The sequence below is a fragment of the Eublepharis macularius genome, chromosome 13, assembly GCF_028583425.1.
Source record: "Eublepharis macularius isolate TG4126 chromosome 13, MPM_Emac_v1.0, whole genome shotgun sequence".
In the NCBI taxonomy this organism is placed as follows: Eukaryota; Metazoa; Chordata; class Lepidosauria; order Squamata; family Eublepharidae; genus Eublepharis; species Eublepharis macularius.
Genome location: NC_072802.1, coordinates 24,199,600 through 24,226,198, shown reverse-complemented (window position 1 = coordinate 24,226,198; position 26,599 = coordinate 24,199,600). Strand labels below are relative to the sequence as shown.

Here is a 26,599-nt window from a genome sequence, read left to right as displayed (position 1 = left end):
GAGGTTCCGGAACTCTGTTCCCCCGCGTTCCTGCTGAAAAAAAGCCCTGCTCGTAAGTAACATAATGTACCTAAGAAAGCCAAACAAACCTCCTCTCCGCTCATAACAAAAAATACTTATGCAGTCAAAGATTTTAATTGGCAATCTTTAGAGAACCGAGAATTCATCTAAATTCAAATGTGAATAATGCAATGCCCTTTAATTTATTGTTTTTAATTATCACAACTCACCTTTAAATTTTAATTAAAGGCGTAATCAGTTTTTGTTGATTCATTTTATTAGGTTTTTATATTTAATTTTTTTAAAAAATAGATGCATAAGAAATGCTGCGGGAAAGTAATGGATGTTTCCCCCATTCGAATGAACTGAATGAAATCCTCCTGGAGACTGAAATCTCAGATTTTGTATTTTTCTAATTTGTATTACTCCGATGACTGGCATTTGCTGAAGAATCATTTCTCTGCATGTTCATTTCAACAGTCTAAAAACTATGTCGAAATCAACAAGCAGGTCCCAGACTTGTCTCTGAAACCAGTCAGTGCCTGTTTCTTCCTCCCAGAGAAGAAAACTGTTGAGCATTCATGAATATAATCTAACACACTGAAGTGTATGCAGATTTTCGATGTCTGTTCACCGCCTAAAAGACAGCAGGGAATCCTTCTGGGATCAGGGCCGTTTTCACACTGCTTACCGGCCCCAGAACATCACGCTGAGCTCCCGGAACAGCAGCGTCTTCCTGGCACGATTTCGCATGAGAACTCTCGCACGAAACTGCACCGGGAATCCGCTGCCGTTCCGGGAGCTTGGTGCAATGTTCCATGGCTGGTAAGCAGTGTCAAAACGGCCCAGGTTAGTGCTCATTCCCATTCCTGAAAACATGCTTACTAAGAGCAATGAGATGTCTCAATGAGAGAGCAAGTGCTTAGCATGCAGAAGGTCAGAGGTTCAATCCCTTTTATTACCAATTACAAGAAATATGGGTGGCCCGGTTGGAGAAGATCATAGGGGAACAACTGGCAGTAGGAAGAGACAGTATTGAACTAGATGGACCAGTGGCTTGGGGCAGCATTATGTATCTCTGGTGTTTATGTTCAGCCCGAAGGGCATAGTGGGGACAAAGGAAGGGAGGTTTGGGAAACACCTTGTCAGCTGAATTACATCTAGCTCACTGTCTCTTTCCTGTCTCCAGGGACTCCGCTCCCGTGGGCTTCAAGTCCTTGAGTCTTGCAGGGCCGCAGGGGTCTTGGCCCGCATCCTGCGGCCATTATGTGAGCTACCCGACGGAATTCAGATCTTGCTCAAGATGCTGCCATGTATTTGTTTCCTTGCTCTGTTTAAATTATGTGTTAGTTTAAACTGTTTATTTAAATTATTTCTGTATGCCACTTTGGGTTCCAATTGTCAGAAATGGTGAGGTAATAAATTGCCAAAATAAACTCAGATATGGGTGGTGTTACATCTCTTTCAGACATTATAATCACAGGGAACCTCCCAAATGCACATAAAGGGAGCATGAACTATCAACAATTCTCCCTATATGTGTGGTTCCCACATTATATGAACAGAAGCAACGTACATATTTACCATGCTCGGGTATGTGCAAAGTGACCACCAGATTTTTCAGGCTGGGTGTACATACGCCTATTCTGTTCATGCAACATGGAGGATCATGGGTAGAGTACATTCCTATTATTGGTATGTGGTAGGCTCTGGGTACACATGATTATTATTCAGTAGCACCTTAAAGACCAACAAGATTTCCAGGGTATAAGCTCTTGAGAGTCAAGCTTGACTCTCAAAAGCTCATGCCTTGGGAATCTAGCTGGTCATTAAGGTGCTACTGGACTCAAATCATGCTCTTCTATTGCAGACCAACATGGCTACCACCTGAAACTATGAATACTCTTGACCCCCATGACGGGCCAAATGTGAATCCCTTCTAAACTAGTGAATTCGTGTTGGGTAAGTGATAATCTCAAGTTCTACAAATTGTATTTGGAGGAAGAATAAACATGAACAAAGAGCCTTGAAGGTCAGGTGTGGGGTGGTCCTTTCTCTCAACCAAGGAACTCCATCTCCTTTGTTCATTCACTGTGCTAACAATACAGTCATTTCCACTCATACTGACAGTTCTTCTCTCACTGGCATCCCAATCCAATGATCAAAACACAAAATGGTAGCTGCCACCCAAGGCTTACGCTGGCATTAAATTAGCCTCATCAAGTATCACAACCCTTCTGGGAAACAACAAGGGTGCAGATAGTAATGTCATTACATGTCTCTTTCACTAATATTTCCAAAAAGGAGTTGGTTTCTGCTGCCCAGGAAGGTTGGACCAGAACCAACGAGTTGAAATTAAATCAAAAACTTTTCGGCTAAACATTAGGAAGAACTTCCTGACAGTTAGAGCAGTCCATCAGTGGAACAGGCTTCCTCAGGAAGTGGTGGGCTCCCCTTCTTTGGAGGTTTTTAAGCAGAGGCTAGATGGCCATGTGACAGCAATGCTGATTCTGTGAACCTAGGCAGATCATGAGAGGAAGGGCAGGAAGAGTTACATCAGTGCTTAGTTCTCATGGCCCCTTCTTATATGCCCTGGGTAAGGCCAATCGCCACTTTGGGGTCAGGAAGCAATTTTCCCCAGGCCAGTTTGGCTAGGGATCCTGGCGGTGTTTTGCCATCTTCTGGGCATGGAGGTGTCGGGGGCGGGGGGGAGGTATTTGTAAATTTCCTGCTTTGTGCAGGGGGTTGGACTAGATGACCCTAGAGGTACCTTCCAAACCTATGATTCTATGATAGACCACCTCTCCTTAAATGGTCCAGATGCTAGTTGAGGGTCTTCATAACAGTTCTTCCTCTATTTGCTCTACAGGTGCGTTCTCTCTTCCAGAGGAACTCTGCAGGTTTCTGTTACTTTCATGAAAGCAGCACAGAGAAGGACTCTTTGGAAGAGGGAACCTCTTTTTGAACTGTAACACTACTTAGCAGTCTGTGAGTTGGTAGAAGCTGGCTGTTTTCCTTCTGGGTTTTAAGCATTGTATTTTTTTAATGAACTAATTGTTGGATTAGTTTTTTAATGAACTAAGTGTCGGACTCGAGCATACAGAAAGACAAAATGGAATTGTTTAAAAACAAAATAAAAAAAGGTTTTAATACCCCTGGGATACAACAGTATGATGGAAGTTATTGCACAGGATATCATATGCTCCAACTGTGCCTTTAGCAGTGACAGACACCTCTTCTGACACTTGTTCCAGGTAGATCTTTGTTTCTGTTTTTTACCTTCGAGAAACATTTTGGAGAATGTGTTTTTATAAAACTTTGTTGGGGCATGTGAACTAGGGTTTTTGTTTCTCATATTTCTCATAAATATATTTCACATATATTTCTCATAAATGTATGTGCATGAATACTAAGGTACCAGGCCATGCACAATCAGGCTCCAGGTAGAATGTGAGCATAACAATGTATCCATACAAAAGGATGTCCATATTTTCATTTATAAAATGTTGGAGCGTATGCAATAGGGCACTGGGTGCACAGTCAGAATTTCAATGCCTGTTTTAAAAAATCGTTTTAAAAAATCTCGATGCATGTTTCTAGCCCATAAGGTTGGGAAGAAAACTGAAAGAGTATGGACAAAACGTCAGAAGCCAGGAGAAGTGTCCTGCCATAATAACATTTCTAGTGGACAGGAGGCAAATTCTCTGTGTAGCTTCTGTGACTTGCATTAATAGAATAAAACCTGAAGAACAAGCAAGAGATGCAAATCAGCTTCATTTGCAGAAAGTATTCAAGTCACAAAATTCAGATATGCTTCCATGAAAAATTCTGATTATTTCCTTCTGAGTAGAGAGGAGATCCACCCTTGCCAATCCTGTACACACATTCTTGGCAACTGCTACCACAATTCTACTCCAGCCAACCACAAACAAGAAAGTCTATTTTGTAGCACACAAGCTAATCTTTACAAACAACTAATCCTTGGGGACTTTTTATTGCAAAGTTCAACTGTTAAAATAAAAGAGAGCCTCTTGTTTTAAAAGAGCAATTGGATATCCATGCACTCCCAAACCTTCCTCTTACTAAAAAGACAGATAGCTGTTTGTTTAAAAAAAAAAAAAGACAGACACCCACGCACTTCTCAGACACAAAACATTTCATGCTAACTGGCATATAAAGCTTACCATGTTTACCCTTGTATCTTATCCTGCATCAAACAATGTTTTGCTTTAGCATTGTGGCAATAAGGGAAAAGTCACACGTTCGACAGGAACATTAGGAAAATCTTCCTGACACTCAAATCTATAAGTCTGTTGTTCAACAGCCTCCCCAGGGAAACAACAGAGGCTCGGCTGCTACAGTCGTTTAAAATAAGAATGGACAGAGTCCTAGAAAATACACCGTAGGGAGACTAGCTAGATGAACCCAACACACACACACCCCCTCATCTCCGGCTGCTCCCCTTCTATTATCTGGTTTCTTGCTAGGATGCAGGGCAATTACAAAAACCATTTCTGCCTGGTGGGCTTTGTAATGATCTGCTTTTTAAACAGATAATTACAAACGAACAATTATTATTAATAAGATAACACTGCGGTGATGCGGGTAACAAAAAAAGCAGGTCTGTTCTATATCCAAAATGCAGGGCAATTACAAAAACCATTTCCACCTGGTGGGCTTTGTAATGATCTGCTTTTTAAACAGATCATTACAAATGAACAATTATTATTAATATGATAACGTTGCGGTGATGCAGGAAAAAAATAAAAGCAGTTTTGTTCTATATTCAAAATATAGGAAACCGGAAACAAAGACCCTTCAGGTAGGACAGGACTACTTCAGGAACCTGCAGCAGCATCTGCAGATATTGTTTTGCTACTTCTAGTTCCTCCGCTGGTAGCTTTAACACACAATTAAGAATACAGGAGCAGCCCTGTTATATTCAGCTAAGGGTCCATCTACTGTTTCCCGAAATGGCCAGATTAGGGTTGTCAGGTCCCCTTACCCTCCCAGCGTGAGGGCAGGACGTGGCACTTACCTTTTTCTCTTTCCCATGGGCCCACTCACATGTACGGGCTCGCACCAGCGTGATGACATCACTTCCAGGGAATGATGTCATCATGCAAGGTGGGAGGGGTGCATGTGCTTCACAGAAGGCTGGGGCCCAAATCGGCCCACTGCAAAGAGTGTGAGCATTCTCAGGGCGGTGCAATGACGTCAGTGATGTCGTCACACTGGCCCTGGAAGTGCACCTGGGAGGCCCGTTACCCGCCTTTCCCCCCACTGACCAGGTAAGCAGTGGCAGAGGGCAAAAGGTGAGAGTGAAGGATCCCCCGCTCCCACTGGTAAATGGGAACACTGGCCAGATGTATACCTCATAAGGTTGCCAACCTCCAGGTGGGGCGTGGGGATCTCCCAGAATTACCACTCATTTCCAGACTGCAGAAATCCAATCCCCTGGGGGAAATGGGAGCTTTGGAGGGTGTACTCTACGATATTATACCCTACTGAGGTCCCTCTCCTACCACATTCCACCTTTCCCAGGCTCCATCCCCAAATGGAGAACTGGGTTTGATTCCCCACTCCTCCCCTTGAAGCCAACTGGGTGACCGTGGGTCAGTCACAGCTTCCCCGGAGCTCTCTCAGCCCCACCCACCTCACAGGGATAATAATAACATACTTCATAAACTGCTCTGAGTGGGTGTTAAGTTGCCCTGAAGGGTGGTGTATAAATCGAATGTTGTTGTTATTAAATCTCCAAGAATTCCCCGACCCAGATTTGGCAACTCTAGTGCCCCAGAAGGCCCTTAAAACAAGCCATTTATTCTAAGCCTCCAGTAGTAGATATGCCCAGTTCAGCTTTCCTGCCCTTCATCCTACCTGAAGAATTCTGTGTGGCTCTGAAGCATGCTATGCTGCCCTCCCAAATTCAGTTGTCGGATACTGCTTGAAACCAGAACTGACGTAGCGACTGAGTTATTATTCAGAGGTCAATGCCATTCAGGTGTAACCGAGAAACCAGATTATATTTTCCATATCGACACCGACAGCAAAATGGAGTTTTAATTCTCTGGAACGGTGCTATATTACATCTGCTATCCTCTGCTAATTGCATTCCAGACTCTCCCTTCCTCTCGGCAGCTACAGGCCATTGCATTCATTTTTGGCTCAAGGCGCTTGTGCAGTGATGCAGAAGTTACCTCGTGTAGTCTCTGAGCAGGTAACCTTGAAAAGGCCAAAAGCTGAATCTCCCGTGTAGGAATCTGGTACTTGCCCCAGCAGGATACAGAGCAAGACATGCAAAGAGGGCGGAAATCAGGGAAATGGCATCAAGCTAGCAGAAGGGTAAAATCTCGGCCAGATGAATCTGAGTGGTGCTGCCTTTTCATATTATTTAGCATTTTTTATATGCTTCAAGTCCTAGACACAATTTAGGAAGGCAGGGTGGTATATGGCTCAGGAGACACCATTCTGAATCCCCACTCTGACACAAAAGTCAGCTGAGAGCCAAGCTACAAGTGATGCCTGACACAGTTTGGACACTTGTCAGCTTCCCTTAAGTTTTGATGGGAAATGTGGGCATCCTGGTCTTGTAGCTTGGCTCTCCATTTAACTGAAGTTTACAGAGCGACAGTCTATGTGAAGGAGAACATGCTGTTGGGAGGGGAATGCAAGTGTTGGGCTCTTGCCAGGTTCCCCCCTTCCCCTCCGCTGGGTGTGGGGGGGGGGGTCTGTAAACTTCAATTAAATGGAGAGCCAAGCTGTAAGACCAGGACGCCTACATTTCCCATCAAAACTTGAGGGAAGCTGACAAGTGTCCAACCTGTGTCAGGCGTCACTTGTAGCTTGGCTCTCAGGCTGGTTAGTTGCTTCTCAGCCTTGCCTACCTCACAAGATTGTTGTGGTCATAAAATGGGAGAGGAGACTCATGCCCACTCACCCGGAATTCCTTGGGGAAAGAACAGGATAAAAATGTAGGAGACAAAATAGTTCGGTCATCCTTGCGATACCCTGGTTTTCCTAAAATCATAGTGAGTGAACAGCTCAGGTTACTTTACAACTCCCCAGGACTCTTTGGGAGTACTTACAGTTCCTAGGATTCTTTGGGGGGGAGAGAACCATGCTACCCCCATTTATGTGGGAAACTGACTGACTTGGTCATAGATCCTGACTTGGGGCACTGTCGGCATGCCCTCAGCTACTTGACTGCAGCAGCTTTCCAGTCACAAAATGACGCCTACTTTCGTGTTCTGCTGACTGCTTTTGCACCCGCCTTCTTTTCCAACAGCCTCAAGAGCTGCAGCCGCCCAGCCGATTCAGAGCTGCTCTCCCCCACCCCCCTTTGCTTTTCAGGACCACCACAAAGGAAAATAGCAGCAACTATCCTCTATTACACTGAATGAGAGAAGATGGAGAGAGTTGTTTGAAAAAAGGGCCTTCTATCCTAGCGTTTGAGCCAGGAGGACAGTATTTGCCAGATTTTTTTTCCCCCTTGGCAAGGGCGCCTGTGCCTTTAACAATTACATGACTGGGAGAAATGTAACACGTACATCAGTTCCCCTCAAGGAGATACAGGGATGGGGAAAACGTCACTTGTGCAGCTATTAAAGCCACAAGAGCCCCACCATGTCGGAAAAACGGGAGTACGGAAATAGTTGCTCTGTGTTCTAGAGTCATCTGCACTCTCTTGTCAGTCTCCAAGGGGAAACAGAAGTAAAGTACTTTGTCTCCTCTGGCGGTACGTTCAACCTCCAAAGTATTACTTAGAAAATGTAGATTTGACAGCATCAGGGATACAGCAGGAAATGTGCTTGCTGTTTTATTAGAAACGATCACACTGGGGTGAAAGCAACTGTTCTGCTCCTACCCTGGTTCTGAATATTGTACCAGGCTGTGCAGATACTGGAAATCAGAATAAAACAATTCAGTTTAGTCTCATGGCTTCTTAAAGATTAGCAGACTTCATCCAAAGGGGATGTCAATGCCACAATAAACCTCTTAAGGGTCCACAAGATACTTGGTTAATTATTCTGCAACCAGGGCTCATTTCGAGGGGGAACGCGCAGGAACGCAGTTCCGGCAGTTCCCCAAAGAGGTCACATGACAGGTGGCCCTGCCCACTTGATTCTTGGCCATTTTGGCCCATTTCAGTCTGGATTGGAGCCGAAACGGCCCAGATCAGGCCTCTGACAGGTGGTGGATCACTCTCCCACTGAGCAGCAGCCCAATCCTGAACATTTTGGGCCCCTTTTCGGCCATTTTCAGACCCTTTTTGCCATTTTGGGCCCAAATTTGGCCCTGAATGGCCAAGATTGGGTCCAAAACAGCCAGGATAGGTGATGTCAGGGGGTGTGGCATATGCAAATCAGTTATGCTAATGACACACTTCTGATGATCAGATCAGATTATTTATTTACAGTTAATAACAAGTACAGACTTATAAACACATAAGTGAGTATCATACACAAAATACACCACTTTGTAAAAATAATTATATAAATATATAATTATATAAAAACTTCTGATGATGTCAAGGGGCGTGGCATATGCTAATGAATTGTGCTAATGAGTTCCTCCAGCTCTTTTTCTATGAAATGACCCCTGCCTGCAACTTACATTCCTATGGAATGTATGAGCAGAGATTTGAGCCTCCAGTTCCCCAGTCTAAAGCCTGATTTAAAGGGGACACAAAATGGGCAAAAGACTTATCCTTGTTATGTTGCACACACTTAGAGTCTCGTTTAACAGCACAGCTATGTGCACACTGCTGCTGAGCATGCAACATTAACATGCCCAGGCTATGGATCTCTGCTGTGCTAAAGCCACATCACAGTTAGCTAAGAGTAGGGTTGCTAGCCCACCACTGTGGGTGGGGATTCCCGCCCCCATACCATACTCCCCACCACCACTCAGCTGGCCAATTGGAAAAGAAACAGGGGACTTACTCGATTACCAAAGAGCCTTCCAGGTAATGTCATTACATCACCCATGATGTGATGATGTCACTTCCTGCACACTCAGAAGTCACATCATTACAGCGATGGGTTAAGCCCTCCTATTTGGGCAAAAAACAGAGTATTGTCCAAACACTAGAGCAGTTCCAGTGATGTGATGACATCACTACTGAAAGTGACATAATTACGTCACGGGAGTGCGCTTGTGCTGCTGCACCCTCACAGGTAAGTACTCCCCTCCCCCTGCCACTTGCCATCTCTTCCCAACCCTGGCCAAGAGCCCAGTTTAAATGAGAAGCTGAGCACGTGAAGACTGCACTGATAAGTTTTTCTCACACACAAACATCACAATTATATCTGGCTTAAAGCATGATCTCCAGGTGCAGAAGACCAAGGTGGCAGAATCCTGAGGTGGTATAATAGTCGGAATCTTTTCCAACTGCAAATTTGTACATGGGGGAAAAACAGTAAAAACAGGTTCCCCCTACTGTAGTCTAACATGGCGTGGCTTAGTTCATTCAACCCCCTCAATTTTCTCCTTCTGCATTCTGCTGCATGTGTGCACCAGGCTCAAACCCAGACGTTTATCCACTACATCACTCTCTGCACTTTTTCATATCTGCTGTGTAAAATGCTTCCTGCTTCCAGAACATCATGCAACGCAGCGCAAAAACGATGGAAGATAGCGTCTTCTCATGAGAATTTTGCGCGATGTCGTGCAAAACTCGCGCAACATCACACAAAACTCTCGCGAGAAGACGCTATCTTCTGCGTTTTTTGCGCTGCGTTTCACGATGTTCTGGAAGCAGGTATGTAGTGTGAAAGGGGCCCTGGAGAGATGCCATCAAGTCACAGCCATGGCAAGGAACTGTAAGAGGCCTTGGAAGCCCTAGGCACTGATAGTTGCAAGTCAAGAAAGCCCCTCCTCCTCAAAAAAATCTGGTTTACCCATGTAGCAGAATTGAGATGGAAAAGAGGCTGTCAAGTGATGACAGGGCTCCACGCCTTCTGCCTCCCACCAGCAGCTTTCTTTGCCCACTGCTGCTCCAAAAGGTAGTGGGAGAAAAATTTTAATAAATGCCAGTGTCATCTCCACCACTACCTCACTTGCAGGGAAAACCTGAAAGTTATGTAGGGTAGCTCTAGGAACTGCCAGAAACACTATGGTTCTAAGGCATGCCACTTCACCTGCAATGTTTTAAATCAATTCCTGCCAAAATACCTTCTTCGGTTCATCAGCTGAAATATTTCCAGTTCTCCAAGGGCCAGTGTTGTGTAACGGTTAAAGTGTCAGACTAAGATCTGGGGGACCATGGTTCAAAAATTCCCAGATGTATCTGGGCTGATTTGGATTGGATTGGTACATGGGGAGATGGGGCTTAAGCCTTCCATCCGATGCCATTTTCCCAACTTGAAATGGTCCCAGGTGCACAGTTTGCCCTTTGGGCATCAGTACACATAGTTTCCCAATAGGGCAAATAACACCTCCTCCCCCAAGAATGCAACAGAAATTTTGTCCAAGCCCCTTCCTTACACACTCCTGTCTGACATGCATGCAAGTCAGGGGCTGAATGGGGCAAGGGTTATGCCAAAGCCTCTACCACTCTTCATGCCAGAGAGCAGGGGGCTAAAGAGTCCTTGGCAGGGATCTTGGTTTACGTAGGCTGAAGTAGCTTGGGTACAAACTATAGGGATGCCCCTGAAGATTAGGGGCTATGCCAGGGGAAAGAAGTTCATGGGGTCAGATGGAGCCTGTGGGGCACTGTTTCCTAGCTATACCTCCCTCCCCAAGTCTCGCTTGCTTTTGCATGGAGAAAGAAAACAAGAAGGGGAAATGATGTTGCCGACACGGAGATGTCACTTCTACGATGCTCTAAGAATTCTCCCAATCTCTGTGGTCTTTACCTAGAGCATTATCAGGTGAGCAGTGACATCATTGTATCAGCAATGGTTTCCCTCCCCACATTCCACTCCCCCCCACCAAAAAAAGCTACCTGCGGTTGCCAGTGCAAATCTGGGAACCCTAGTGTTTCCCTCTTCATAAACTGGAGGATGGGGGGCTATAACCCCCCCCCAAAAAAAACATTTGATGCCACATGCACCGGGATAACCCAGACTACCTGGGTAAATATAGGTGACAAGAAAGAGCAGCACAGAGCAGCCCATAAATATTTCAACAGCTTCCTAGCTTTGTTATGCTGTTTAATGTGGGAAACATGACAAACCTTTGATTGTTTCACTTAATACCAAATAATAATTCAAAAGCGAACAAGTAAGCATTAGTCAAGGATGCCCAACAGAAGAGTTGCGGGTATGAATGTCTACTTTCTTCCCCTAGCAGCGGAGAAAATGGCTTATCTCACGATAAAAGCAGCAATATTTCACAGCACCATTTTCAAAGAAGGGGAAACATAAGATATTTCATCACTCAGATGTAAAGGACGAATGTAGGGAAATCAGCCTTGGGGTGCTGGCTGCTTTTCACAGAAATCAGTAATGGTGTTAAAACATTTCTCTCCCCTTTCCTACCCATAATAAGTTAGGAACACAGAATGAAATAACCGAAAGGGAAGCAAGAGATTGCATTACATAGCAGGAGTTCCGCCACCCTATTGCACAGTGGTACTGCCCACTGAGTAATCATGTGACCAAAAGGTACCATTCTTTACTTTCTCTGGGGCACATGATTTTACAGTACCATTCTTCAGAAAGCATAACGTAGGTCTATCAACCAGTTAAAGGGCTGTTTACTGAGAGTTCGGCATTCTTTTATCCAATTAAGTGGATACGTTTGATTACCTTTAAACCGGTGTGTGTATTACAAAACTGCAATATAGGAGCCATTTTGAGTCAGTGGAAGAAGATAATTCCAAAGCCACAAAGCAAATGCCCTCCACACACACTGTTAAAAAGGAAAGCCCATCTTTAATCCAAATTCCCTACAACTATAACAGAAGAGAGCCACAAAACTTGTCTCGTTTTTCCATTTGTATCCCACAGACTATACAGAGTTCCCGACCGGTCTCTTGTCCAAGCACAGTCAAGATTTAGATCATCTTCGTTCCAGCAAGGCTGCTTGAACAGGTGCCTTTTAACCATATCCTTGGAACCCAATCACTTCCAAAGTCAACAGAAGTGTCTGTAATTTCCAAACAGCTAAAATCTGGTCCCCCTTCCTAACCAGCTGAAGTTTTACCTGACCTGTCAATTAAAGCTTGATGCTATATTAACTCCCACCTAAACACGCCCAGGCCACTTGAGGCCGGGTCACCTGGTAACTGCCACCAAGTCTAACACTGTCCAAAATAGATGACATCAGGAAGCCACACAATGAACGCCTGAAATTTTAAACTTATAACATCACCTGCCATTAACAGGTATCAGACACAGCTCTGCACTCACACAGCTTACATCTCATTACCCTGCCACCAAATTAGAAAACGACCCTTCTCATGCTAGGCTGGCCAGTGTCCCGCTTTTTTGTGAAACATCCATGCTTCTGAATTATTCCTCCTCTACTGGTTTCTAACCGGAGCAGTAAGGGTTAATCTCCAGTGCAGGAACTTGGATGATGTCATAGGGTAGCCATGTTTGCCAAGCAGAGTGGAAATAAATTCTTGAGAAAAACCAGGCCGGCCACAGCCCAGTTAATCCAACATGGGCCACATCTTGCAAGCAGCACGGCCGCAAGGTGTGATCTCGGCAACTGCAGTCCCAATGGCCATTCATTCATGAAGCTAAATAGCATTGTTTTAAAAGCCCCAACACAGCAACACAATGCCAAAACCAGAAAGTCTAAATGAACAGCCACAGCCCTAAGCGCTCAATAGATAAGAGGTTCTAATAAGCAATGAATATATGAATTGTCTGGTTTGGTCGGACCAAAGGGTTCACCTGTAGACTTGCATTCTGTTCCCAAAAGCAACCAGCCCAGCACCCCCAAGAAGCCCATGAACAATTCAACATGTCCCCCTGTTGTCAGGCACCAGCATCAACGACCTCTGAACAATGAGATTCCATCTAGCTAGCGCAGCTCGTAACCACCAATAGATCTATCCTCCAGGAACTTGCCTAATCCTTTTTGAAAAGCCACCACCACACCCAAAATGTTCAGGTCTATCTAGACCACCAATCATTTCAACTACAGTCATCCACAAGCCTCTGGACCTTCTTCACAAGTATGCTGGGCTTCCTCTATGGTTTCTCCCCCAACATCTGGAGACCAGCACAGCTCTTCTCAAGTTCCAATGCATGCTCACCTCTGGAAGCGGCATTCCGTTGATGATGAGATCCGGTTGCTGGTTGCTCTGTCCAGTGAAGGTGTGATGATAGACATGGTTGGACCCCGTGTTCCTGTGGTTCTGGTTCTCCACATTGAGGAAGGTGCTTTCAGATCTGCGGCAGCCCAGAGGCAGGGTCTGCTGATGATAGTCAAAGTAGTTGAGCGACGAAGTGAGGGAGGAGCAACTCACAACGTTCATTTTATCGGTCTCCTCGACATCCCGTGGCACCAGGCGGATGTCATTCTTGCAGATTTTTTTCTTCTTGTTGGATTTCTTTTGGTGCCCATAGGAATACTCTGCAATTCTGCAGGACACAAGAAAGCAAAGTGAGTATCTTACTTCATCCTCAAACCGTACACAAGTCAACAGGTAATCCCAGAGGAACGGGTTCCCATCCACATGCAAGGTCATCGCTCGGCTCTTGTGATAATGGACAGTCTTGGGGTTACTTTTCACAGGCATAAAAAGTTTGTTGCGCAAATACATAAAGAAAACAAGTGAGGAATAAGGGGTAAAAAATACGTTCCCCCTGGGTTTTTTTTTTTGTCTGTTGCTTAGGATTGTCGGGATCTAGTTACCAGAGATATAGTTCAGCCTGCAGAAAAGGGAAAAAAATAATGACGTAAAAATCCATGAAGTGAAAAGGGTACATGAATGCATTTCCATTGGTAATAAGGATTTTTAAAGTTATTTAAAATTGATTAATGCAAATGTGGAAAGTGGAGGGAGGGGGAATCAGCACAGAGAGGGATGTTTCCGTGCCATCTCCGTGGCATTAACTCTGCACAAACATACTTTACTTCCCTCCCTAAAGGCAGTTTATCTAATCATACAATACAGGCATATAAATAGCCCCTTGCTGGATCACTGGGGCAAAAAGAAAAAAATTCAGACAACCACAAGAAAAAAAGTCCTCAAAAGGAAAGGAAATTAGTGCAGCCAGATGGGATAGTAAAAAAGTCAATAAATAAAACCTGTGACTTTTACAAACTTATTTGCAAGGCCAATGCAGTATCCAAATGACTTGCTATGTTTTATATGACAAGTGGAAACTTTCAGCCATCCCCAGTCACTCTTTGTACTGTATTTCCTGTTAAGCAATTTTTTTTTTAATTTTTCCCCAAAGAAGAAATGCAGGCCAAAGCGTTTTGTCTGGGATGAAGAAATTATCTCCTTTTTTGACCTTCAATTGGTTTACAGAATGTAGGTTTGCTGTGTCTCTTGTACACATGGAAAGAAAGTGGAAAAAGGGAGGGGGGGGAACAAGAGAAAAGTTATCAGTAAACAACTACCAGGAATATAATTAAAAACATGAGTGCAGTCACTGTTATCTCAGTAAGTCTAGATTGAAATAATGGTAGCTCAGTATAAGCATTGGGGACTATGTATTGTTATCAGTACCACACAGATGTAGATATGCATAGAAGATGCCAGGCACTGCAATCTTCCAAAAGAAATGGCTTTGACTTGAAGCAAGGCCTGAAAATACCCGTTTCCAAAAGTAGCATCTGTTACTTTCAAAATTGCATTGTTTGAAAATCCAGTAATTGCAAGGATGAAACAGGAAGATGAATGGGGCAGGGCAGTGTTTGCACAATAAATAAATATACTGTTAATATTCTTGCTCAAAACTCATTGGTACCAGGAAGGGGGGGGGGGCATGAGCCAGAAAGCCTCGCTGTCTCTTTCTTTCTCACCTAGAGTGAAAGAGCACTTTTTATGTAGCATCCCAGCCATGCCAGTGCATGATAGTTTAGAGAGCCATGCAAGCAACACCAAAAAAACAACCAGAGAAACAGGATACCCTGCCCCAAAGACTTTACAATCTAGAAGTGCGGTGGGGGGGGGGAGATGACACACAGAAGAGACAGAAGGGAGAGGCGGGAGGAATAGAAGAAAACAGGTAACAAGAGATGAATGTGTGTACTCGTTGGAAATCTGAAGATCAAACACGCAAAACTGATGTAGGCTCAAAGGTTCCAAACCACCAGGACCTAAGAACCACCACCCCCCTCTGACTTTTGATTTCCCCCCCCCCTCACAGTAAAGATAATATAGGTTGCAAAGAGGACGTTTCTTTCCCTTCCCTTTCTAAGCTTGTCTGTGGCATCTATAAACCACATTTCTTCACTCCTTCATCTGATCCCCTTTATACCCACCAAGAGAGGTGCCCCCCGCTGTGCTTTTCAATAAATTAAAGGTAATCCCAGCAGGGGGGTATCTCTTTGCACATTGTGTGGGCTATTGACACTTGAAGATGCCTTAATTGTGTTGTTTGTCTAAACGTTTCAGGTTAGCCACGCAGGATCCTAAATGTTCCCTACAGGAATTCCTTCTGCAGTCTTATTTGCCCCTCCCTTCCTATTGACCAATTATTTAATTAAAGCGCACTTCATTAATCCCTGAGCCATCGCACTAAACCAATTGGTTATAGAGAAGTGAAAATCTGTTAGAGGCGTTGACACGAGTGGGGTTTTTTCCCCCCATACGTTCGACGCCTATTCTTGCTTAATGGACCGCGCAGGCAAGAAATCCGGTATATTAGTTTTCGTTTAAAAGCCACGCCGCTCGCAAGAACAGAGCCTGCAACGGCTTTATTCGCAGATGATTTTTTTTTTAACCTCTCACACACATACAAACCTCTGGCTCAATGAAGCTGTACGCTAGGAAAGCGAAGTGCTTTAAACACAAGGGAAAGAAACCCTGAACTCTTCTGTCCCCATTCTACGCCACGCAAATAAAACTTGAAAGGGCACGCATTCCCCCAGTCTCTCCCTTAACAGAAATGGCCAGAGGCATTTTGTGCGCTTCTAAAGGGAGGGCAAAATTAATTTCCGTCCCTTCCCTCAGAAATCACTTCGGACTGGAGGAGTCACGGCTCTTTTGCCCATAACAGGATTAAACCATTTATGGGCTATTGCAGCTGCTCCTTTATGGCGCCCAATTGATATTCATGCGCGGTTTGCATTTGTCTCCTAACTTGTGCAACACAGAGAATAGCAAGAGAGAGACAATAATCGGCCGGCTGTTACATATTCAAGGGGCTCAAATCCATGTCTTAAGCTTTCAAAAGCGGCCTGATTGGAGGAGGGGGAGTTCACACTGCAACCCCGCGCATCACTTTCAAGACGATCCGTTCCAGATCTCGGTGGAAGAGAAATAAGCTAGGGGCGCTCGGCTATCAATTAAAACACCCATCATAACCTTGGGGGGGGGGGTTTAGCAGTGAATCAGAGATAAAGTTGTTGGGGGGGTGGAGTGGCTTTGCTGGGTTTTGCTGATCTTGTCTGCTGCACAAATAAATAGAAGCTCCTATTCTTTTCTTTTTCTTAAGGGCTTCCCAAGAGCTGTTTCCCCCCTCCCTTTTTTTCTGCTTCTTACTACATTTCTCGCGGAACCCGATTTTCCTTTCATCTATTCTGCCAGATCCCACGTTCTTCTTACAATCAGCCCTCCCGGCGAAAACAAGCGCAGATTTTCAAAAGCACCCACAGTGACCTCATCTGGTGGGGACGGGATACTGACAAGGATGCAGAGGCCCTTCAAAGCGAACGTCCACCCATGGCAATTTTCAAGAGTGCCGGCTTAATTTGTCACGACACCACCTAACTAATTCCCAGCCCCCCAGCCCCACGGAGGTTTCTCTTCCGACCTGCTACGCCTTTTTAAAGAAACAGGTTTTTGCACACTCAAGCCCGGCAGACCTGCATAGAAGCGTGCCTTCACACTTCCAAGCCAAAAGTTGATCACAAACCTACCCCCTTTAATTTTTTTTGTACCCTTTTGTATGTTTTGGACTTCCTATGGGAATTCCCTTCTTTTCTCCAACCAAGGACAAGCACCCGTGTAGATTTAAGACGGATTGTGGTTGGTAGGTTTTAGATTACAGGCAATTTGCTGCCAAACACCCTGAATTAACTGTGCAATCCTATCCAGAGTTACTTCTGTCTAAACCCATGGAAATGGGCTTCCGTTGGAGTAAATCTGCATAGGATTGCACTGTATAGCTACTTAACACCAATGCAGTGAATACATTTAAAACAAAGACAGTTGATACTTTTATATAGCAATATCTTTGGAACAATTTGATGTATAAATTGGGTTTGCAACATTTTTTAAAAAAAAATACACATTATGAAGGTTTGCCCCAATCTATGTCAGTGTTCTCATTTTTGCTGATACCAAGAAACAAGCTGACTTTACCTGCAATTGTACGTCCTGATCTCTTTGTTATCCCGTTTACACTTTACTGCTACAAAGATCATGGTGACAAAGAGAATGGCAGCAATAGACCCCAGGGCAATAATAAAAATCAGGGATAAGTTAACAGATCCTATGGATTCCTGGGCATCCAGAGCCGGAGAAAGGTATATCAAAATCAAGGCAGAAGCCGAAAGAGAAGTTTTCCCATGGTCGTGGGCAACCACAATCAGCTCATACGTAGTCTTGGAATTCTCCCCAAATGATCTGGTGGTCCTTATCTCGCCATTGACCTGGTCGATCTCGAAAAATCCTCGGTCTCCTTCTGCCATCTCGTAGGACAGCCTTCCATTCTCCCCTTCATCATAGTCGTCTGCCTTGACCACTGTCACCAAATAGCCAACCCCAGCGTTCCTGGGAATATATACTTCTGCAGTCCCATTGACCAGAGGAGGGGCGGTGATCACCGGGGTATTGTCATTGACATCCAAGACAATCACTCGGATGGTGGCATTGCTTTGCAAGGACGGGTTGCCTCCATCTTTGGCTAAGACCTTGAACTCAAAAGACTTGGTCTGTTCATGGTTGAAGGACCTCAAGGCATAGATGTCTCCTGAGTTGGGGTTGATGGAGACATAAGTAAAGACCGGCATGTCTCTTACTTGGGAGGGCACAATCTGATAAGAGACACTGCCGTTAAGGCCTAGGTCAGGGTCCCTGGCAGAAACAGAAAGGAGGTAGGCCCCGGGAGTGTTGTTCTCCTGCACAATGACCTGGTAATAAGGTTTAGAGAAGTGAGGGTGGTTATCATTCTCGTCTGTGATCTTGACCGTGAAGGACTTGGTGGCTTGCAAAGAGGGGACCCCGTTGTCCTTGGCCTGGATGGTGAGGTTGTACTGGTCCCGTTGCTCCCTGTCCAATCGTCCATCCACCAGGATGGTGGAAAAGCTCTCATACTCTTGCAGACGGAAGGGCACGTTGCCCAGGAGCTTGCACTGCACCCTGCCATTGGCACCAGAGTCCCGGTCAGAGACCCTCACCAGAGCGATCACATAGCCTGGCGGTGCATTTTCGCTGACTTCCACCAACTCACTGTTGACCGAGAGCAAATTAATGAGAGGGGGGTTGTCATTGGCATCCTGCACAGTGACGGTCACCTTGCAGTGGGCAGGAATGGAATTTGGACCAAGGTCTTTGGCCTGCACATCCAGTTCATAGGCGTGCCCTTCCTCATAGTCAATCGCGCCACTGACCGTGATCAGGCCTGTCTGAGGATTGATCTGGAAGAGGTCCCTGGCCTTCTCAGACACATAGCTGTGGATGGAATACAGCACTTGTCCATTGGTGCCCTCATCGGGGTCAGTGGCGTTGAGGCGGATAACTGGAGTGCCAGGGGGTGCATTCTCAGGCACACTAACGGTGTAGGATGGGTCTTCAAAGAGAGGGTTGTTGTCATTGGAGTCTATGACCCTGATGTTCAACTCCACAGTGCCAAAGTTGGGTGGGTCACCACCATCCAAAGCAGTGATCATGTAACTGTAATGAGACTGCGTCTCACGATCCAGACTCTTCTCCACCACCAGTTCGGCAAAGCGCGAGCCATCCCCACGCGTCTTGGTCTCCAGCCCAAAGAGGTCGTTGGGTGTGATCTCATAACTCTGCACCCCAAAGCTGCCCGAGTCTGGATCGTAGGCACTCTCCAGCGGTACCCTGGTGCCTGGGCTAGCCGTCTCGGAGATCTCCAGTGCAATCTGATCCGTGGGGAAACTGGGTGCATTGTCATTGAGGTCTTTGATTTCCAGCTTGATCACACAGATCTCCATGGAACTCGACATGACCTCCAACGAGATCACACACTTGGGGCTCTGTCTGCAGAGTAAGTCCCGGTCAATCTTCTGCTTGGTCACCAGTAACCCTGAGCCTGGGTTGATGTCCACCAGGTGTGGTGCCGAATTGGAGACCACTCGAAAAGCAGTGGGCTGCCGGGGATCCAGTACAAAGCCCGCGTCTCGTGCATCTTTGGCTATGTTGGCAATCACTGTGCCAGCTCTCTGTTCCTCCTCCACTGAGTACTTGAGGTTGATCAGGGCACCTGCCCCAGTCCACAAGAGAGCGAACAGAAACCGAAGCAGGGGGCACAGAATATCCATAGCTCACGGCTCAGTGCACCCGCTGCCTCCTCCCCTTCTCTCGCTCTCTCTTTCTCTCCTTGCCTGTTGATTTTGCGGCTGGACAGAGGGAGGGATTTGGGTTTACTACTTTGGGGTGGTTTCAGGAATGGAGAGGAAGGAAGGAGCAAAGGAGAGACATAGGAGAGGGGGGAGTAGGGGAAGGAAGGGGGGCCTTTGGATGTGGTTACTTTATGAGCTAATTGCCTCTCACTTCTCCACCACACATCTCTCAATTGCAAGTCCTCAAGATAGGGTGGACCCCCCAAAAAAACAATATATCAAGAGAGAATGCCAAAATGCTTGTCTTTCTCTCAGCCAGGTCAAGGGGAGTTCTAAGTTACAGGCAAGGCAGGTTTATATCGTCAATTTCAACAAAAAATAAATCACAGAGACACAGAGAGATAGATATTAAGTGCAGTCCGTGTCTTATGGAGGGGCCTCAAATTATTCGCACCTGGCATGCGCAAATCTCTCTCCCCCCTTCATCCCCTCCCTCCCTCCCCCCCAAAATAGCACAGACCTTAATGCAGAAAGTGGACACTCCGGGAAAACATCCTCTTGGGCAAGGCAGAGAATACAGAGAAACCCAAAAGCCCAAATTAAAAACCGGGAGGGGGGCAGCCAAGGATCTGGGTGAAAGTAAGGCTCATGGGTGGGGGGGCTGGATGGGAGGAGGCAGCGAAGAGTCTTGTCCGATCGTAAGTCTCAGAGGCAGGGAGGGGAGAGGAAGGCGAGGAGAAGGCAGGCCGGCCAGATCCGAAGCTCCGAAGCGGCGTCGTGTTAAGAAAGCTGCTCCATGCGCCGGAGAAGGCGGCAGCGGTGTCATCCCCAAAGCCCGGGCGGAACGGGGAGAGGCATTGGCGGTGCGGGGCCCGGGGAGGAACGCCGGATCGCGGGCTCCGGTGCAAACCAGGCGGAGTTGCCGGACGAGGGGAGCTGGCCCGAACCGGGGAAGGCAGAGCAGGCGAGCTTCCGAAGGCAGGGCTCCCGGGCTCGGGCGGCGGCGCGCAGGTGGCGCTCAGAGCGGCGGCGGCCGTGGCAATCCCCGGCCGGCTCTCCCGCTCGCCTCGGGGTCTCCCCCCATGATTATCTGGCGTGGAGCATCCAAGTTGCCAGGCGCCGAAGGGAACGCAGAGGCGGCGGGGAAAGTTTGCGGGAGATCCTCATCTTCCTTTCGCGAGGCGCGGAGGGAGAGGCGGCAGGCGCGCCGGAGGGCGGCAGGGGCTGCCGGGCAGCGGCGATCGCCGGCTCTGCGCTCGCTCTCGCGCTTGGGGGGCGAAGGCGAAGTTCTCAAAGCCGCGGCTCCACCAGGCGGGCTGCGGGAGCCTTTGCAGAGGCCAGCCCCGCCGCAGCGCCTGGCATCGCTCTCGGCAGGCTTGCGGCTTGGGACAGCCACCTCCCCCCCCCCCAAAGAAAAATTAATTTTTTTTCTTAATTTTTTTTGTGTGGTCCCCGCCCGACTTTGCAAGCGACCGTCCGTCCCCAGCGCACGCCCGCCGCCGCTGCCGCTGCTGCAAACTGCTGGCCACACACGAGCAAGAGAGACACAGCGGCTCCGGTCCCGAGCTACGGCAGGGCTGCAGCCAATCAGAGCCCGGGGAAGCGCGTTCCAAGCCGAGGGGGAGGAGCCGCCGAGGGGAAAGGGGCGGGGCCCAGCGGCTGAGATGGAAGCGAGTGGTACCCAGGGGGGCGGGGAGAGGATGGGAGCATCTCTCCGCCAGGGATGCAGCGAAGGGGAGACGCGCCTCGGGGCTCTCCTGGGAGGGGGGTGGCGTCCCTTTTTTAAAAAGTGCGTGCGTTGGGGGGGGCTGTTTTTGTTGTTTTACAGGCGAGCAATGATGAAAGCAATTCCTCTTTTTGGACAGTACTTTTTATTTTAAAAACTGTAGTAGAGTTGGTGGTGGGCCGTGTTTTTTTTTATTATTATTATTCCTTCCGCTCTTTTTAAAAAGCACTTGTTCAAACATCATGAGACGTGTGGCTGCTTGCTTGGGGCAAAATCCTGCGACGCTTTCCCCTTCCCTCTAAACAGCAAGGACGCCAGCGGTTGGAGGAGCCTGCTGCAAACACAGCAGGCGTCCAGGCACGGGAGGGAGAGGAGGAGGAGGCAAGACACAGAGGTGAAGTCAGGATTTCTGCCAAAGGCTTGGGAAGCAAAGAGCAGCTTGCAACTAACATCGCGGGGTAGGCTAGTTGAGAGAGAGTGGCTTTGGGAAAGGGCATCCTGTGAGCTCCGCAGCTGAGCGGGGCTTTGCGTATCTGCCTCCAGCACCTTAGCTGCTATGCCACATTGTCTCTTACTTTTGTTATTTGAAACAGCCCATTTGTGAGTTAGATTCAGAAAACAGGGAAGCAGTGGTGGCAAGGATCACCTCTCTTTCATGAGAGAATTAATGGCTATTCCAGTGTGATCTGAAAATCAGTAAGAACCACCCCCTTCAGTCCAAGAGAAGATCTCATTAGCAGCCAAACCTATTTCTAGTTTGCATGCCCACCTGCCCACACTCACACAGAGAGACAGAAAGTTAAGGTAAAAGTCCAAATAAGACATGAGTGTTTATTTCCATTGTTAGTGCTCTGAATGACCTTTTTTTTTAACCTGATGAAAGGTTTAGTGGAACTCAGAAGCTTGCATGTCTCTAAAGTACTGTTAGGTCCATTTAAAAAAAAAAACTGCTTCTGACTCTGTCACTGGCTTTATTACTTTTGGAACAGAGGTTACTGGCTTTATTTTAATTCTGATATTTCTGAATATCTGTCCAAATCTATCTTAATCCCAAACATGGGAATGTGCCTTGAATGAGGTCAGCCCTTCTTAATGAATGTAGTACTATAAAAAGAAGACCGGTCACACACACACCCTCCCCCAAATTGTCTGTGCTTGTTAATTACGGTCACCGATGAATAGAAAGCCAGCCTTATAGGAGTTCTTCCATGACTCGCTTTCAAACAAGCTGAATTCTTAAATCAATGAAACCAAAAAGTATGCTTATAAATCAATCAGACTGGCTTGGGAATTGATTTCAGTGAACAAGGGCCTTGTCTAAGCTTCTTTCTGTTTGATTTTAGTTGAGTTAGGCTCAGTTTCTTGCATTATGTGGTTTGTATATTTCAATTCTGGTCCTTTCTTTAAGACGTTGGTGGGAGGAGGGACAGACAAGAATTTTTAAAGGGGGGATGTGGAAGGGTTAATTACCAACCATCTGCCCCGAGAGTGCAGGTATTTTTCCACTCTAGAGCAAACAATCTGGGTTTAAACCTCCTGTGGACTTCGAACACATCAAAAAGGTTTTTTTCCAGTCTGTCTTAGTAGAATCAACATTTTTCTCTACTGCAAACAGCTAAGGTTGAATGGTCTGGGAGAGCCATTGACAGATAGTAAAGCAAAGATGTGATTTTAAAAAGCAAAGATGGGATCAAAGTTGAAAAGGAACACCCCAGCCCCCAAGGCCATGTGCTCCTTTGATTTCAACAGCAATGCGGGCAAGTAGACTAATAATTAAGCACTGGGACAATATTGATGAAGCAACCTTTTCTTTGTTTTGCTTGCTGTAATCACCTGAAACATCTTCTTAGATAAGGATGTGCTGAAAGACTGCAGAATGCACCTCAAAAGAAAGTAATTCCATTGGGCTTCAGGGAACGCTTTTACAGAGAATGCACTCCTCTATGAGAACAGAACGATTCTTCATCCTTCCTCCATAAGGACAAGCAGCAATGTTTTTTTAAGATGAGGAAGATAGAGACAGATTGACCATGAGGCGGCGGGGGAGTCCCTACCTCAGTGGCCACAATGCATCACACAATTAAACACACATTGATTTCAGTGCACTTAACAGTGTGCCAAAGTTACAACCAAGGTTTCATTTATCTAATCAAGCCCCTTCCCAACAATCTATCATGCCAATGCAGCTCATAAGAAAAACAAATAAAACCATGAAAAAGCCATCAAATTCATTAAAAACACAACTGAGCCATGCACAGCAACAATTAAAAATTCACACACAAATGCAGAATGGTCCAGCGGATGTGCCAGTCTTGAGGCACTGCTGTTGGCAAGAGAAGTCTCTTGGATTTTCAATATGCATGCAGTCTACGCTGCAGGTCTTAATGAAAGAGCCAGCTCTGGCTTTGTGACCTGCAGTCTAGGGAATTGTTCTCCAATACCAGTGGGATATCTGTTTATTTATGCCCCACTTTTGTCCCCAAAGCACCTTCTCCTCTGTTTCATCCTCTCAACAACAACCTTATGAGGTAGTCTAAGCTGACAGAGACTGGCCCAAGGTCAGCCAGCAAGCTTCCAGGGCAGAGGGTGGATTTGAACCTGCATCACCCAGATTCTACCCTGAAACTCTAAACACTACACCATGCTGGATCTCTACATAAGCCGGTACTCAAACAAACCATGTTGCAACTTTAAGACCTTTGAATGGTCCCAGTTTCTACCTGATATGTCCTTGGAACTTCTGTGGAATTCTTCATTGTGTGTTTCTCCAGTGAGATGCCTGTTGGGTCAAGACTGCATCCATGTTTTCCTGTTTCCATCATGGGGTTTTCAATGCAGGTGTTCTGTTGTGAGGATAGTTCAGTGGCGTATGGCAGTGTTGGTTCGCTGCGCATTTTGTATGTCCATTTGTGTATTTCATTGTGAGTCAAGCCCCACTGACATGGCAGGAGGCCATTTGGCCCTCCAGCAAAGCTAGTTACTGGCCAGAAATAGCCAATGTATACAATATACACGAGATACCAGAATGTACTAGTCCATAACCCATGTTTTCTCCCACTGAGGCAGCCATTTTCGACTTTCTATGGAAGAAAAATCAAGGGCTGCAACTGAGAACAGAGTTGAATGGAGAAAAAAAACCTGGTTGGACTTAGGCAAGCCTAGTGTCAGAAGCAAGCTTTACCGCTCTCCCAAGAATTTGATTACATCCCACGTAAAATTCTCCCATTGGAACTAATGTCTCTCAGTATCTTACAAGACAGCCAGTGACAACTGAGGAAGAAAGGCAATTTCCTCCACACCGAACTCTGTGATAGTCCCGCCCATTGTACACACATGCCCCTAGTGGAGAGGAGGGTGTACTGCACCCAAGAGCCTGGAGTTTATACTGGAGGGTTCCAGGCCTGGCTTAGCTGTCATATCTGGGGATTGCCAAGTCATCGACATGCAAGGAGTTAGGCTGTTGCCCTGGCAGAGAGCCACATAAACTCTCTCAGAGGGCACCTGGAAGTCTCTGGTTCAAATCCCCCCTCTCTCAGCAACAAACTCATTATAAAGCCACTATTCTTTCAGCACCTTCCATCTACAACATATGTGATTAAGATATCATCCTTCCTCACAGGGTCATTGTAAGAATGACTGTGTTAATCTACATGAAGTGCTACAAATGCTCTAATGCACTGTTAAGAAGTAATAATTTATGTTCACACCTATTAAAAAGAAAATGCTCTGACTGTACATAATTCAAAGTTTGCCTCATAACTACTAAACAAATGGGGGGGGGAGCGTTGCCATAGCACATGGCAAAGTATTAAATGCTTGAAACCAGTCCACAGAAGACTTTATTGAGCATTGGGTCAGACTTGGAAAGAATCAGGAGTGGGGCAGGAAAGAGTGATAGATCCCATAGCAGACACATCAAAGCAAACATCTTTTGATAGAGTATGTTGAAGCAATGCTTTCCAAATGTCAGTCTCAGGAACGCAGAAAGTATGGTGTAACCAGGGGGGAAGCTGACACAAAAGCACCTTGAAAGAGAGCATGGGGGAGAGGGAGAGGGAAAGAGAGAGCAACAGAGACAAACCCCTCTCCCCCTTATGACTTACCCAAGTTATTTACCTTTGATCGGAGCATGCAGCAATTAAATGCATTTAGGTCTAATTAAAAAGGCTTAGCAAGCGCATTAAGATGGGTTTTTACGACACAGACACAGGCTGCTTGTGTATGGGTTTGGCAGCCTACTAAAATACTGCCTGGATCTCTTCAACGGAACAATTAGCATCCGATGCTTGTAGGGCTCTGCTTGGAAGTGTTCAAAGCAGCATGTTTTTTAAAAAGGCCTCTCCCCTTCTTCGAGGATATTTTTCAAGCGGGGGGCGGGGGGAATGATCTCGCTGCTGCTTTCTTGTGGCAAACCTTGTCAGGAACTCACTGATCAATAAAAGTAAACTGGCGCCTTCAAGATTTGATTGAGCTGGAGAAAAAGAGTCTGAACAGGGCTAGCTCAGCCATTAGCAATCCCCCCAGGTTATGAGAAACAGAAGAACTGCACAGGTAAAACAATATTATTAATGATACAGTGGCTTTTGCAAAGCTGAGTAGAGATGCTGCCCAGGAATCCATGAGGCAGGCAAACCAAGGTTGGGAGAGGGCGAGGCTCTTCGTTCCCTCACAGGTTCATGCTGCTAACATTTTCCCCAACTCTCTGCACATCCTCAGAAGCAAAAAGCGAGGATTCAGGACCTGAAATCTCTCCTCCAACATCCTCTGCCAGCTTTGGGAATAACAAGATCCAAAAGAGTACACCATTTCCTGTCCTTTTCCTATTTGCATCAAGGGGGAATTTCTGCATAGGCAGCTTTTCCTACAATGACAAGCTGCCTGTGTTGACAAGCCTCTTTTTATTTGGTTCTTAAAGGTACAGGAGCCTTGCCTTTCTGGGCACTTCTTGCTGCCTTCCGAACTCCGTAATGGAGCAGGTAGGTTGCCATTTGTTTTAATGGCCCTGCTGCTGGGTTTTTAATAGAAAGTTGCATCAGCAAAGGGTCTCTGCATAAGATTACTGGTAGAGGCACTGAAGCAGGGCCATAAAAGAAGTTGGCAAGCCAAGCAGTGGCGGTGTATCCCCCCCCCCCAATGTTGCTAACATTTTAAGTTGCTATTGCATAAATGTCTCCTGTTAGTCTTAATCAAGAGGATACAGCTTGCAACAACAGAAAAAACAAATCCCCTTTAAAACAAACCACCTCTCTTTTGCCTCCCCTTCAC

General features: G+C 46.2%; 1 protein-coding gene across 2 annotated transcripts in view; it reads right to left on the bottom strand.

Moving 5' to 3' along the window:
- PCDH19 (protocadherin 19) overlaps window positions 1-19,672 on the bottom strand; it is a 157,036-nt gene extending 137,364 nt beyond the window's left edge. For both annotated transcript variants that reach the window (XM_054996943.1, XM_054996944.1), the window contains exons 1-2: window positions 17,441-19,672; window positions 13,214-13,541 (exon numbers count right to left, since the gene is read on the bottom strand). In XM_054996943.1, the coding sequence (XP_054852918.1) occupies window positions 13,214-13,541; window positions 17,441-19,587 (2,475 nt within the window). In that variant the 5' untranslated portion in view covers window positions 19,588-19,672. The remainder of the gene's footprint in view (window positions 1-13,213; window positions 13,542-17,440) is intronic.
- Window positions 19,673-26,599: the final 6,927 nt, after the last annotated feature.